Here is a 13,590-nt window from a genome sequence, read left to right as displayed (position 1 = left end):
CCTTGCCGAACTCGGTCGGGGCCTTAGCTGCTGCTGGCATCTCCCTCCTGTCTCCAGCAGCACCACACCTCTGCTGAGCCAGAGAGTCAGGAGTCTAGGTGGTGAATCATTTGCCTCAGCAGGCAAGTCTGGCCTCTCTTGGCCTTGCCTGGAGGGACAGAGTGGGCCGAGGGCTGCGGCCAACAGAGTCTGGGGGTTGCATGCTGGCGTGTTCTCACTTTGCTGTAGTGGCCCATGAGTCACGCTCCTCCAGGTGGCTCTTGCTGAGTCAGCACAACCGGAGTCTGGCCTGTGGGGCTGGAGCCTGAGCGCTTCCTTCTTCCACTGGAGACGATGTGCTGCAGGAAGCACTGTCTCCCGTGCTGACTCAGGCACCTGGAGCCTGGCTCTGCCTATGGAGCTTTTCCCTGGGGTAGACTCCTCTTGCCTAACTTCTCTTTGCCCTTCGGTTTAGCTGTTCTTCAGCTCAGAGGGGTGGCAGAACTTGGCTGGGCCCAGGAAAGACTGACGTGACTTTCCGGGAATCACAGGGAATGCCAGAGGTGGGGACCGTCTGGTGATGGTCACACAGTGAGGAGCCCCCACCAGACATTCTGGGTCTTCATCTAGTGCTCTTTTCTTTCTTCCTTGCTGAAGCTCAGAAACTGTCCTTATTAAGGTGGGAGAGGATGCTGTGGCACAGACGTGGTGGCTGATCTGAGCTTTGGCAGGGGCAAGCAGGAGCCGATTTTGCATGTTGGGAGAGATGGAGGAACCAAGCCAAGGGAAGGGGGAAGCTCTGGCAGGGCACCTCTGGAGACGGACTACACTGGTTTCCTTCTCCCACTCAAGAAAACAAACAAACCGAAGGCAGGTTTCCAGGCTAAGAAGGGAGACTGAATACCTCCAGGTACCTCATCTGCTGTGCTCTCTTGAAACCCCACTGAAACTGCAGGAACTTGAAAGGCAAACAGGAGAGGAGACCATAGTAATAAAGTGTTGGAAGCTGGAAATCAGGTGGATGAGTGGTGACTGACTTAGGACATTTGGGAAAGACACTTTTAAGCTGATAGTGAGGAAACAAAGAATCAATCTGTTTATATCACAGGCTCATTAAAAGTCTAGGAGCTGGCAGCCCCAGGTACCTCAGGAAGCGGGGTGAAGTGAGCGCTAAATTAAAAACGACTGGGTAGCAGCTGTAGGAAGTGCATTTGGGCCCCTGGACCGCTTCCTTCTCCACTCCAGGCAGCCACTGGCTGCCTTTCCTTCTGGCAGGGGCGGGACAGTTCTGGACTGGTGGACACTGGGCATACGGAGAGTGTGGGTACTTTGTTTTAAACAACGGGAAGATGAAGTCACGGCTTCTGTCCTAAAGCCTATATTCTGGGACCGCCTCGCCCCGCTCATGACTTGATTCCCAGCACTCCCGCAGCCAGACCTTTACTTTCCCGGCAGTTTGGAAGAGTACTGCCCCCTGGGAGCTGACCAGCTGAAGGGAAATGGCTTCAGATAGATATTCTTTTTTAAAAAAAATATTTTATTTATTTATTCTTAGAGAGGGAAGGGAGGGAGATAGAGAGAGAGAGAGAGAAACATCAATGTGCGGTTGCTGGGGGCCATGGCCTGCAACCCAAGCATGTACCCTGACTGGGAATCGAACCTGCGACACTTTGGTTCGCAGACGGCGTTCAATCCACTGAGCTATACCAGCCAGGGCCAGATGGATATTCTTGTCTAGGCTCACCCGCATCTGCCCACAGTGAAGCTCGAAGCTGACAGATTGCTCCTATGTGCCTAGAGGTTCTACCCAGCTTTTGATGCCCCCTTGTTATTATGGAAAACATATACACAGGTGAGGGGAATGACATAATGAACTCCCAGGTACTCAAACAGTGTTAACAACCAGCTAGCTCACGGGTAATGTTATATCTTCTGTCACCCCGCTTGTTCTCCACCCGTGATTGTTTTGAAGGAAACCTGCAGTATCATACACAGGGTCCGGCAGAAGTGAGGCCTGCTTGAGTGTGGTTGGTATGGTAACATGGGTGTAACAATTTATAGTTTTAACTTGAACATTTCGCCTAAAATGTCACATGGTGTGCTTGAGTGTGATGTTATGTTACAGAATCACATGCTTATGATTTCATAATAAATGATTTTGTAATAAAACAGGGGTGTTATTTGTACCGGACCCTGTATATTTTTTGGTAAATATTTCAGTAGGTACCTGTAAAACCTAAAAGACTTCCTTTTTAAAACCTAAGCACAATCAGGTTCTTAATCATGAACAGACAACCCAGGATTACTATAACTTTGAGAAAAAGTGCATTAAAGACCCAAGCACAAGTAGAAAAAGGAGCTGGAACAAACAGCAGCGGGAGAAAACAAAGAAAGAAAAAGGACCCATCAGCGACACGCTCAGGTGAAAGGAAAGCTACTGCACCTGTGTGACAGAAACAGCTGTTACACGGCCACGTTGGTGCTTGCCACTCAATTTTTTAAAAAATTCAGTAAATAAAATGGAGCGGTCTTAAAATGAAAACCATAATAGGGAAATGGCAAACCCAACAGAAGAGTTAGAGGATAAAGTGATAATGCCTCAGAAAGAAGAGCAAAAAGAAAAAAAGCTGGAAAAAGTAGGAAAGAAAAGATAGGAAAATGGGAGGACCTTTCTAAAAAGCCCATTATCTGAAGAGAGGTTCTAGAGAAAGAGAAAACAGAGAAATACAGGGGAGGAAATTAACAGTAAAATAATTCAAGAAAATTCCCTGTAACTGAAGGACATGAATTGTCAGATTTGAAAGTAGTCGCTAAATTCCCACCCGCTGAGATTTCAGAACACTGGGGATGAAGAAGAGCCTAGACATTTCCCGAAAGAAAAAGAGGTCTCACATGCAGAGCAGCAGGAAGCAAAGTGGCTGGGGCTTCTTAACAACGGTGTTGGAATTAGGAATACAATGCATGATGCCTTCAGACTTCATGAAGGAACATGTCCAATCATGGGGATGGAGTATGTAATTGTCTAACAGAAAAAAAATGTTCATTCCATGCCTTCTTTCTAAGGAGCTACTGGGGAACACACCACCAAAGCAGGAGAAGAAACCAGTCAAAAGGGAAAGTGGGGTACAGGGCACAGGAGTAGGTGCGGGGAGGTCCCCGAGGACTGTGAAGGGAGACCCCAGGAGAGTGGCTGTGCACCAGACAGAGAGGGTGGGCAGTGAGACTCGGGCTGTCCTCAACTACTCACCTACTGCCCGTGTTCCATCACTTTAACCTGAGGACTGACTACTGGGGAGCCAGCTCCAGGTTCTCATCTGTACTTGGCTGTCTTGCTCACGTGCTGATGAAGCCCCTGCTCACCGCTCCTAGATCCACTGACGGGAGAGACGGAACGTCCCACCCTGAGAACCAGAGGCAGGTCATAGTGAACTTAGAAATAGAAAATTAGAGGCACTCGCTCCCTCAGCCATATTCCTGATGGATGTCCAGTGTCTGCACCTGGGCCCACGTCCCCACCGCCAGATGTCCCCACTGTGGCCACCTACCAATATCGTGGAGACTCGTTTATGATCTTGCTTATGGCTTTCCCAGAAAGGGCTCTTGGCAGTTCTCTGGAACCATGACCAAACACTCTGTTTAGCTTATTCCTTTCTGGGAGGCTTCCTCTAGCAAAGGCAATATTTTTATTGTTATGCTGCTTTGTGGGTAGATTGTGTTTCCCTAGAAAAGATATGTTGATTGCCTAATCTGTGAATGTGACACTGATTGGACATAGGATCTTTGTAGATGTGATCAAATGAAGATGAGGTCATGCTGGGTGAGGAGTGACCCTACTCCAATGATTGGTGTCTTTATACGAAGAGGGTAGTGTGGATGTAGACACACAGAGATGAAAACGTCATGTGAAGACGCAGACAGACACACACAGAGGGCAGAGGACCCAATGACGAGACTGGAGTTCCGCTGCCCTGAGGCAAGGAATGCCAAGAATTGCTGGCAGCTACCAGAGGCTGCAAGAGGCAAGGGCGGATCTTCCCTGGAGCTTCTAGAGAGAGCATAGCATGGCTCTGCCTGCACCTTGATTTCAGACTAGCATTCTGGCCTCCAGAACTGAGGGAATAACTTTCTGTTGCTTTCAGCCACCAACTTTGTGTTAATTTCTTATGGTGGCCCCAGGAGACTAGCACACACAGCTGCATTTGTGCTCGTCCTAGTCACTTATTCAGAACAAAACAATATCTTATTTAGGGATGTAGACATAGGAGGTAATAGTACAAAGAAAAGTAAGGGAATGAATGACAGAAGTCAAGATTGTGTGATGTCTGGGGAGGGGGCAGGGGATGTGACAGAAAGGGTCACGTGGAGCTTCCAAGAGACCAGATGGGGTCACGTGGGTTTTCGTCTTATTTTCTTTGAGCCATACTACATGTTTTATATATACTCTTCTATGTGTATATACATTTGACAATAAACTAAAAAAAAAACAAGATTAAATCAAGCAAAACATAATCCTCAAAACAAGAGTTAGACCGATTGCTTCATCTGGGAGAGATGATGCTGAATCATTGGAACCAAATGAAGGCCTTGATGCCCAGGTGAGCATTTAACAACCCAGAGCCCCCTGTGCTAATGGAGGGGAATAAGGAACAAGAAATCTCAGAGTGATAGCTCTCATTCACCATTGGGACTTCCGGGGGAGTCCTGAGAGCCTGGCCTCCAGCTAACTGAGATGGGGTCAGACGCAGGAAGCCCTTGTGACCATCCTTCTCGGCTCCTCTCTCCCTCTGATGCTCTGGCAGGGAATGGCCCTGAGGCCCTGTTGGGTGGTCTGTCTTAAATGCCATTGAATCCCATTGAAAGTCATTCAACCACTCTGTGTTCATAGAGGCTCAGGTTCATGTTGGTGCTAGCTTGCCTTTATTCCTAACATTTCTAATCTTTTATTTCTAACCAGGAAAGTAAGCCTTAGGCTCAGAACTTCAACCAGTAGCAGGATCTACTGAGACTTAATAAGTTATTTTCATTTTATTTATCTGTACCTATTATTAGAATAATTTTTTTTCATTTGTCATGATATAAAATTTCTTCTTGAGTTTATTAAAAAGTCAATTTAAAGAAAAATACTAAGTAAATGGTATATAGGTGGTGCCCTGATCTGGACATAATTGGGAATAATGTCCTTGAGTTACTGAGGTTTGGAAAACTGTGATTATCTTAAGTGATTGTAGCAAAACTTGAGCCCTTATTAGCGCACACTTTGTGCTGGCCTGCTATTCAGTTTTGTCATGTATCTTTCCACTTTTGGAAAGATACACCCTCTTGGTAGCTTTTGGAAGGTCCTTGGTGGCAGAGTCACCAGCTTACCCTTCCTCGTGTACCACCACCTCCACCCTCCCCACCACCCCGCCCCCCACCACCACCTGCACCAGCTGGATGTGTTAGTCACTAGTGAACCCTGGCCGAGGTATTGCTCTTTCTCCAGGGTCGTTATCCTCCCCACTGAGCACTCGGCTCCCCTTAGTTCCCCAGGGATTGGTAACTTTGGGAAGATGCCCACACCACCCGGCAAAATAGGATTGGGCAGTAGATAGTCTGAGAATGATGCACAGGTCCTCTGTCAGTGGAATAAGTGACCAGCGAGGGGGCAGTTCTCTTGGTTCCTGGAGTGGAGACAGCGTGCATTCCAGAAGAAAGAGAACCGGGTTTTTGCCTTCTAGGAGCGGCATTCCGTCACATTCCAGAGGAAATGAAGAGACACTCGCGTGCAGCAGTGGACGTGGTGAGAAGGAGTGCATGATGTAAAGTTACGTGGTATTGGTTTTGGGTGCTGAAGGAGTAATTCAGGAAAAGGGAGAGCAGTGCACACTAGTTAATCAATGATCGTTTTAGGGATCAAGCAGACATTGAAACAGGCCTTAAAGATACTTAGGATTTCTTTTAGTCCTCCGGATGGCACAGCCCGCGAGAGATCTGGCTTCGGACTTCATTCCCATCCCTCACTAACATAACTAACCTGTCTGTGCCTGTTTCAGCATGGGTTGTATGGGAAAAATAATGATGCCTGCTTCATAAGGGGTTGGTTTAATAATGAACTAAGGTGATATATGTCAGCCTCTGTCCATACATCATGTAAAGAGCAACATGTTGCTGCATAGTAAGCGCCCCATAATGGGCAGCTGTCATTATTATTTCATCAACCACTTCATTTATTGATGCGATAAGAATTTATTCCATGGTTATTATGTATCAGGGACTGCAGGCTTCCCACCTCAACACCTTGACTGCAGAGTCCTGTGGTTTTCAGTATGTGCAAGACACTTAACAGTAGTGATGACAGCTGCAGTGTCCTGAGTGCCTGTCCATGTGTTGGGCACCCTACTGATCTCATATTACCTATACTCTTTATCCCCACTGTGTAGAGGCAGGAGCAGAGGGGCCCGGTATATGAAACTTGTCCAGGGTCGCATGGAGAGTGTTGAGCCTGAGATTTTAGTTGTCTGCTATTTTTTTCTGTTGCGCACTGACTCTTGTTTCTGTCAACGTAAAAACCCTTATGTCCCAGATGGAACTTGGTTTCTTCAAATGAGCTTTGTTTCAGCTTCCCAGTCAGGCTCACCACCCTCCTACTTGTCACCCTTGTCTGAAAGACGGGAGACCTCTTCCTTCTCCATCGAGTCCCTGTATCTGGTTTATCACTAGGTTTTTAGTTCAAATGCATCCTTTCCTCTCTGTTCCTCTTGCCCTGGCCAGGTCCCCACTGACTTAGGCCTGGCCTGTTGGTTGTTCTCAGTATTTGTTCCACTGCCTCACGCATGAGATGTGAGGTTTACACGATAGACTTCTGTGGAATTTCTACATTTTAGTAAGGCATTCTTAAATTTTCCGTGAAGTACAGCACAATAATTCGTCACTGCTGCAGCTGTTTGTCGGTTGTAGAAGCTTACAGTGGGCTTCCTCCAGCAGTGCAGATGAATAAGCTGCTGTGAAGGTAGCCTTTCTTTCCCTCCTGGGAAAGCATCTTGGGAAAGAATTGTGCTCCATTCTGTTCTAAAAGGTGAGGCTTTCCTCTTTAACAAATGGTATGGGGACAGTTGAATATACCAAGCAAAAAAAATGAAGTCGGACCCCTATCTCAGAAAATGTACAAAAATTAACTAAGGATAGGTGAATGACTTATGTGTAATAGTTAAAACTATACAACTCTTAGAAGAAAACATTGAGGTGACTCTTCACAAATTGGGATTTGGCAATGAATTCTTTGATAGTAGTATCTTATGAAGATACTATCTTTGATAGTATCTTTAAAAGCATGAGCAACAGAAGGTAAAGTGGGCTTCATCCAAATTTAAAAAGTTTATGCATCAAGGATATTATTATGTAAGTGAAAAGACAGCCCACAGAAAGGGAAGAGTATTTGTGAATTATATATTTGGTAAGGGTCCAGTATCCAGAATATAAACAACTCTTACAACTCAAAACAAAAAGGCAAACGATAGACATTTCTCCAAAGAAGATATGCAAATGACCAACAAGCTTGTGAAAAGATGCTTAACATCATTAATCATTAGGGAAATGAAAGCCCAAACCAAGATGAGATACCATTTCACATCCACTAGAGAGACTATTAAAAGAAAAAGAAAAGAAAAAGAGAAATCAGTGTGGTGAGGATGTGGAGAAATTGGACCCCTCATACATTGCTGCTGGGAATGTAAATTGGTTCAACTACCTTGGAAAACAGTTGGGTGATTCCTCAAAAAGTTAAACAGAATTACCGTGTAACCTAGTAATTCTACTCCTAGGTATACACCCCTAGGTGTGCACATCCCTGGTGCTCAGACAAGTACATGTGCAGCCATGTTCATGGCACTATCCACAATAATCAAAATCTTCACAGTAATTAAAAGATGGAAGCAACCTCAGTGTCTATCAATGGACAGATGGATAGAGATACCGCGGTGTAGCCGCACCACAGAGTATTATTCACCCATAAAAGGGAACAAAGTACTGACACAGCCACTATATGGATGCAGCTTCAAAATATGCTCAGTGCAGTAGCCATGTGTGTCACTTACTTTATGATTCCATTTATGTGCAATATCCAGACTAGGTAAGTCCACAGAGAGAGAAAGCAGATTGGTGGTTGCCAGGAACTTGGAGGAGGGGAGAATGGGGAATGGTTGCTTAATGGGTATGGGGTTTTCTTGTAAGGGTGATGAAAATACAGGGTCTGGCAGATGTAGTGCCTGCTTGAGTGTGGTTGGTAGGGCAATAATATGGGTGTAATAATTTATAGTTTTAATTTGCACATTTCACCTAAAATGGCCTATGGTGTACTTGAGTGTGATATTGTTATGTTACAGAATTACATGCTAATGATTTTGTAATAAAAGATTGTGTGATAAAAAGGGGTGTTATTTGTGCTGGACCCTGTATTTTGAAACCAGATAGAGGTGGTGGTTGTACAACATTGTGAAGGTACTAAATACCACTGAATTGTTCCCTTTAAAAATGGTTAATTTTTATGTTACGTGAATTTCATCTCAATGGAAAAAAAAACTCTGGAAAACATAAAGCTTTCACAGACTTTATAACCATAATTATTACTAGTAATAGATGCTTGGTTGATACCAATATGTTGAGACACTGTTGTTGAGAATCATTGGCTGTAACCATCTCCTAAGATTACTAGCTGGCTTCTTTTTTTTTCTTTGCTTAATTTCTTCACCTTTTTCACCCAGCCCTCCAATCCCCTCCTTTGGACAGCTGTCAGTCTGTTCTCTGTCATTGAGTCTGTTTTGTTTGTTAGTTTATTTTGTTCATTAGATTCCACATATAAGTGAGATCATATGGTATTTATCTTTCTCTGTCTGGCTTATTTCACTTTGCATAATACTCTCCAGGTCTATCCATGCTGTTGCAAAAGGTAAGATTTCCTTTTTTACGGTGGAGTAGCATTCCATTGTGTAAATGTACCACAGGTTTTTTTTTTTATCCCATCTACTGATGGGCACTTGGGCTACTTTCTGATCTTTACTATTGTAAATAACACTGCAATGAACAAAGCAGTACATACATTCTTTCAAATTGGTGTTTTGGGTTTCTGTGGATATATTCTCAGAAGTGGAATTGCTAGATCATAAGGCAGTTCCATTTTTACTTTGAGGACATTCCATACTGTTTTCCACAGTGGCTTCACCTGCCTGCATTTCCACCAACGACAGTACACAAAGGTTCCCTTTTCTCTGTATCCTCACCAGCACTTGTTGTTTTTGATTTATTGATAACAGCCATCTGACTGGTGTGAGATGATGTCTCATTGTGGTTTTGATTTGCATTCCTCTGATGATTAGTGACATTGAGCATTTTTTCATATGTCTGTTGGTCATCTGTATGTCCTCTTTGGAGAAGTGTCTATTCAGGTCCTTTGCCCATTTTTTTAATTAGATTGTTTGTTTGTTTTGGTGTTGAATTTTATGTTTTTATAAATTTTGGAATTAACCCCTTATCAGATATACCATTGGCAAATATATTCTCCCATTCTGTGGGTTGTCTTTTCATTTTTTTGATGGTTTCTTTTGCTGTGCAAAAGCTTTTTAGTTTGATGTAGTCTTAACTCGTTTGATTTTGTTTGTTTGCTTGTTTCCTGTGCCTGAGGAGATATGTTAGAAAAATACTGCCATGAGAAATGTCTGAGATTTTACTGGCTGTGTTTTCTTCTAGGGTTCTTAAGGTTTCAAGTCTAACAGTTAAGTCTTTAATGTGTTTTGAGTCTATTCTTGTATGTGATGTAAGAAGGTATCTAGTTTCATTTTGGGGGGCACATCTCTAATTTTCCTAACACCATTTATTGACTAGACTGTCTTTACCCCATTGTATGTTTCTGCCTCCTTTGTCAAATATTAATTGACCGTACAGGCATGGGCTGATTTCTGAGCTCTCTGTTCTGTTTCATTGGTCTATATGTCTGTTTGTATGCCAGTACCATGCTGTTTTGATTACTGTGGTCTTGTAGTATAGTTTGTTATCAGGTAGCATGATTCCTCCAGTTTTGTTCTTCTTTCTCAAGATTGCTGTTGCTATTTGGGGTCTTTTGTGGTTCCATATACATTTTTGGAATATTTGTTCTAGTTCTGTGAAATACACCATTTGCCTCTTGATAGGAATTACATTGAATCTATAGATTGCTTTGGCTAGTATGGACATTTTAATGTTAGTTCTTCCTATCCATGAACATAGTATATACTTCCACTTGTATCCTTTTCAGTTTCTTTCTTCAGTATCTCAATTTTCTGATACAGGCCTTTCACATTCTTGGTTAAATTTATTGCTAGATATTTTTTTGATGCAGTTGTAAATGGAATTGTTTTCTTAGTTTCCCTTTCTGATAGTTCATTATTGTTTGTCATTATTAGTTGTATAAAAATGCAACTAATGTCTGGATATTTATTTTATAATCTGCTACTTTACTGAAATTATGTATTAGTTCTAGTAGCTTTTCAGTGGAATCTTTAGGGTTCTCGATCATACAGTATCGTGTCATCTGTAAAATTAGCTGGCTTCTGGTTACAGCTTCTCCTGTTGGCTGAGGGCAGGGATTTCTAACTCAGATGCCTTTAAGGGCCCACCCTGTTGGGATAAATGTTTGAGGTTGGCTGGGTGTAAGACAGCAGGGAGTGGTGGGGCTTAGGTGAAACTGAGCTGGACCTGCACTATTATAGGCCTTTACATTCGGACCCACTACTCCAGACTGATTCTTGCCCCATCTCCATCATTCTGCCATTTAAAAAAAAATCATCTTCAGTATGCCATTCAGTGGCTAAAAATCCATTTCCTGTAACAGAATCTAAACTTCTCTGCTTCCCTCTCCAGCATAGAGTATGAGGAAGTTCAGATGCTTCCATATGTACCTTGAAACTCTAACCTTCCTCCCCACTGCACCCCATCCCAGCCCACCTGGAGATTTGGTGGATTATGGAAGGGGGAGGGTTCCCTCTGAACCTTTGGTTCAAGGTCGGCTCAGAGAGAAATGGTCAGCAGCTGGTGGCCCCTTTATAGAGGGAACAGTGGGCTTCTTTAGTGTCATTGTCTTTTAGGGTCAGCAACCTGAGTGCATATTTGTCTGTGATCTCTGTTTGAGGAGAAGGGGAAAGAGACAGAAAGATCTGAAAAGATTTTTGTTAGATGACATGGAGAAAGGCTTGTTTTCTGTTGTTGTTGTTGTTGTTGTTGTTTTTATAATTTGCCCAAGCATTCAGAGGCTGGACCCTTTCAGGATGATGGAAGCTCAGGAGGGGTGTGTCGGAGGAGAGGGTGTGGAGGAGGGAGTCTTAGTCCATTAGATCTAGGGAGTGGCTGGCACTGTTTCCTTTTGTGCCTCCAGCTCCTTGGCTGCTTGTAATCCCTCTGTACTGATGGTTTCTGAGAAGCACCCAGGATTTAGAGATCCTTGGCCAATGTCCTTTCAGTATGGTAACAATTCAGTGGACATTTGCTGGGGGTGGGTGGGGGGCCGGTGGGCACAGCAGGAAGAGTACAGTTATGTGACTTGAGGGACCTGCCTAAGTCCCTTGCCCTAAAACTGACCCCCCTAACCCTCTCTGAGTGGCAAAGAGAATCTTCCTTTCTTCCCTGAAATCCTGTGTTCAGCACTCTGAATCCCACATGGCCCAGTGAGATTCAAGAGATTGAACTGATCCCAGGCCTTACATCCCTCTTGTGAAAACAGAGGCTCATCTTCCACAGATCCAGCGAGTTTGACAACTGCCCCCTTAGGCAGAGTTCCTTGGCGTAGCTTACAGCACTGTAGTCATTTAGTGTTTTTGCCCTTTCGGGGGAGATTGGCTCCCACAAGGCCACACACACTTGCCACTGGAACCGTCCTGGGTGAGGTGGCTGCCTTGGCTGCTCTCCTAGGAACGCCAAGATGGCTCCCGGACCACGGTGCTTTGGTGTTACTCCTTGGGAGACAGCGCAGCCCAGTGCACCAGTTCTTTCTTCCTGGGCCATGTTCACCGAGAACATCGTAGGTGTGAGCATGTGTGTGCCCTCTGACCCTGTCAGCCAGTTCTCGACAGGTAGGTTAAGTTCCTGGATTAAAGGGAAATCTCTTTGTCCCCAAATGTGTTTCCTTAAGGGTTTAAATAAACTTGACTAGTTCATGGAAACCGTTCAGACACTGAAACCTTGAAAATCTAACATGCGCTTCCATTCCTTGTGGTCTGAGAGTGGTCATAGCCCATGGGTGCCCTGGCAGACAGGGAGCCCAAGTAGCCCTCCGTAAGGAGGGTAAGCAGTGACCGCACAGCTCCTTTCCTAGGGCATGAATGGGCCGTATGGTTTCAATGTTAAGAGAGAAGGCTCTTGAGTTAGGCTGCCTGAGCTTCAGTCCTGGCTTATTAGTTGGTGGCCTTGGAAAATGTATTGAATGGTGCTATAGTTCAGTTTCCTCTGTAAAACAGAGATGGCAGTTGTATGTACCCCATAAGGCTCTTGTGAGGGTTGGAGATAATGCCTGTCAAAAACTTGGCATAAAAATGGATGTGTCGCAGGTGTGTAAGAGGTGGTGGCTCCTACCATCAGTCAGTCCATGGTAGCTGCGCGGTGGAGCCTGCAGGAGAGGACATGTGGATGTCAGGAGGGCTCTGTATTTTGTGGTTTCCCTGTGATTAATGCAGACTCTCTGGTTTCTTCTGTTATTCCTTTCCTTGCCTAGTATTGATCCTCCAGAAGGTGGAGAATGGAGACCTGAGCAACAAGATTCTGAAGATCACTGATTTTGGCCTGGCTCGGGAATGGCACCGAACCACCAAGATGAGCGCGGCAGGGACATATGCTTGGATGGCACCCGAAGTCATTCGTGCCTCCATGTTTTCCAAAGGCAGCGATGTGTGGAGGTAAGGTCCAGAAGGGCAGGGTCAGTGTCCCCCAGGTCTGTTTTGGCTGTGCACACGCTCAGGACTTGGAGAATTGAGGTTGCATAGATTCCCAGGAACCCCAAGTAGGTCTGAGTGACCCCTTCAGAGCAATCTACACTAATTTCCATGTTGCCAGGGGGCAGTTTCCAAAGTCTTCATCTCTCAGAAATCCCCTCCAGTGCTGTGGCAAGTACATATCTATGCAGGACCCTCTCTGTTGGTGATTGTTTCCCAGGGAAGATGCACACATTCCGGGGGCAAAGTGCACTCCCATCTCTGAGTGCAAGGTGGTGAGGGCACTCAGTCACTCCTGGAGACCTTCACCAGGGTCACCCTGGCTTGCTTAGCAATAGTAGCTCTTATTGCTGGATTGATAAGTAGCTCCTGGGCCGATAAGTGTTCTTTGTGCTGTCTCTTTTTTCTTGGTGGGCTGGAAATGATTACTTTCAGTTAGCTGGTTAACTTTTTTAGTCTGTTTGTTGAATATGGATATAGAATGGGAAAAGACAGGTCTCAAGCATGCTCCTAGAAATGCAGAGTCACAGACCAGCCATCCCCCTAGTAAATGTCAGCCCAAGAGGTCACAAGGACATGGATCTAAAATTCTTGTCCCTAGTGATGGGAGGAGCATCTACAGAGCGAGCAGGCATCGTCGTGGCTGTGAGACAGCGGCATCACCTTGGTGTGCAAGAGAGAG

At 44.8% G+C, this 13,590-nt stretch overlaps 1 protein-coding gene across 2 annotated transcripts in view; it reads left to right on the top strand.

The window, feature by feature from the left end:
* Window positions 1–13,590, top strand: part of MAP3K9 (mitogen-activated protein kinase kinase kinase 9) — a 77,607-nt gene that overhangs the window by 32,630 nt on the left and 31,387 nt on the right. For both annotated transcript variants that reach the window (XM_045822558.1, XM_045822557.1), the window contains exon 3: window positions 12,692–12,872. In XM_045822558.1, coding sequence (XP_045678514.1) covers window positions 12,692–12,872 — 181 coding nt within the window. The remainder of the gene's footprint in view (window positions 1–12,691; window positions 12,873–13,590) is intronic.

This window comes from Phyllostomus hastatus, unplaced genomic scaffold, assembly GCF_019186645.2.
Source record: "Phyllostomus hastatus isolate PE091 unplaced genomic scaffold, TTU_PhHast_1.1 phas_scaffold_501, whole genome shotgun sequence".
Classification (NCBI taxonomy): domain Eukaryota; kingdom Metazoa; phylum Chordata; class Mammalia; order Chiroptera; family Phyllostomidae; genus Phyllostomus; species Phyllostomus hastatus.
The sequence above is the reverse complement of the archived record's forward strand: the minus strand, read 5'-3'. Positions and strand labels throughout refer to the sequence as shown.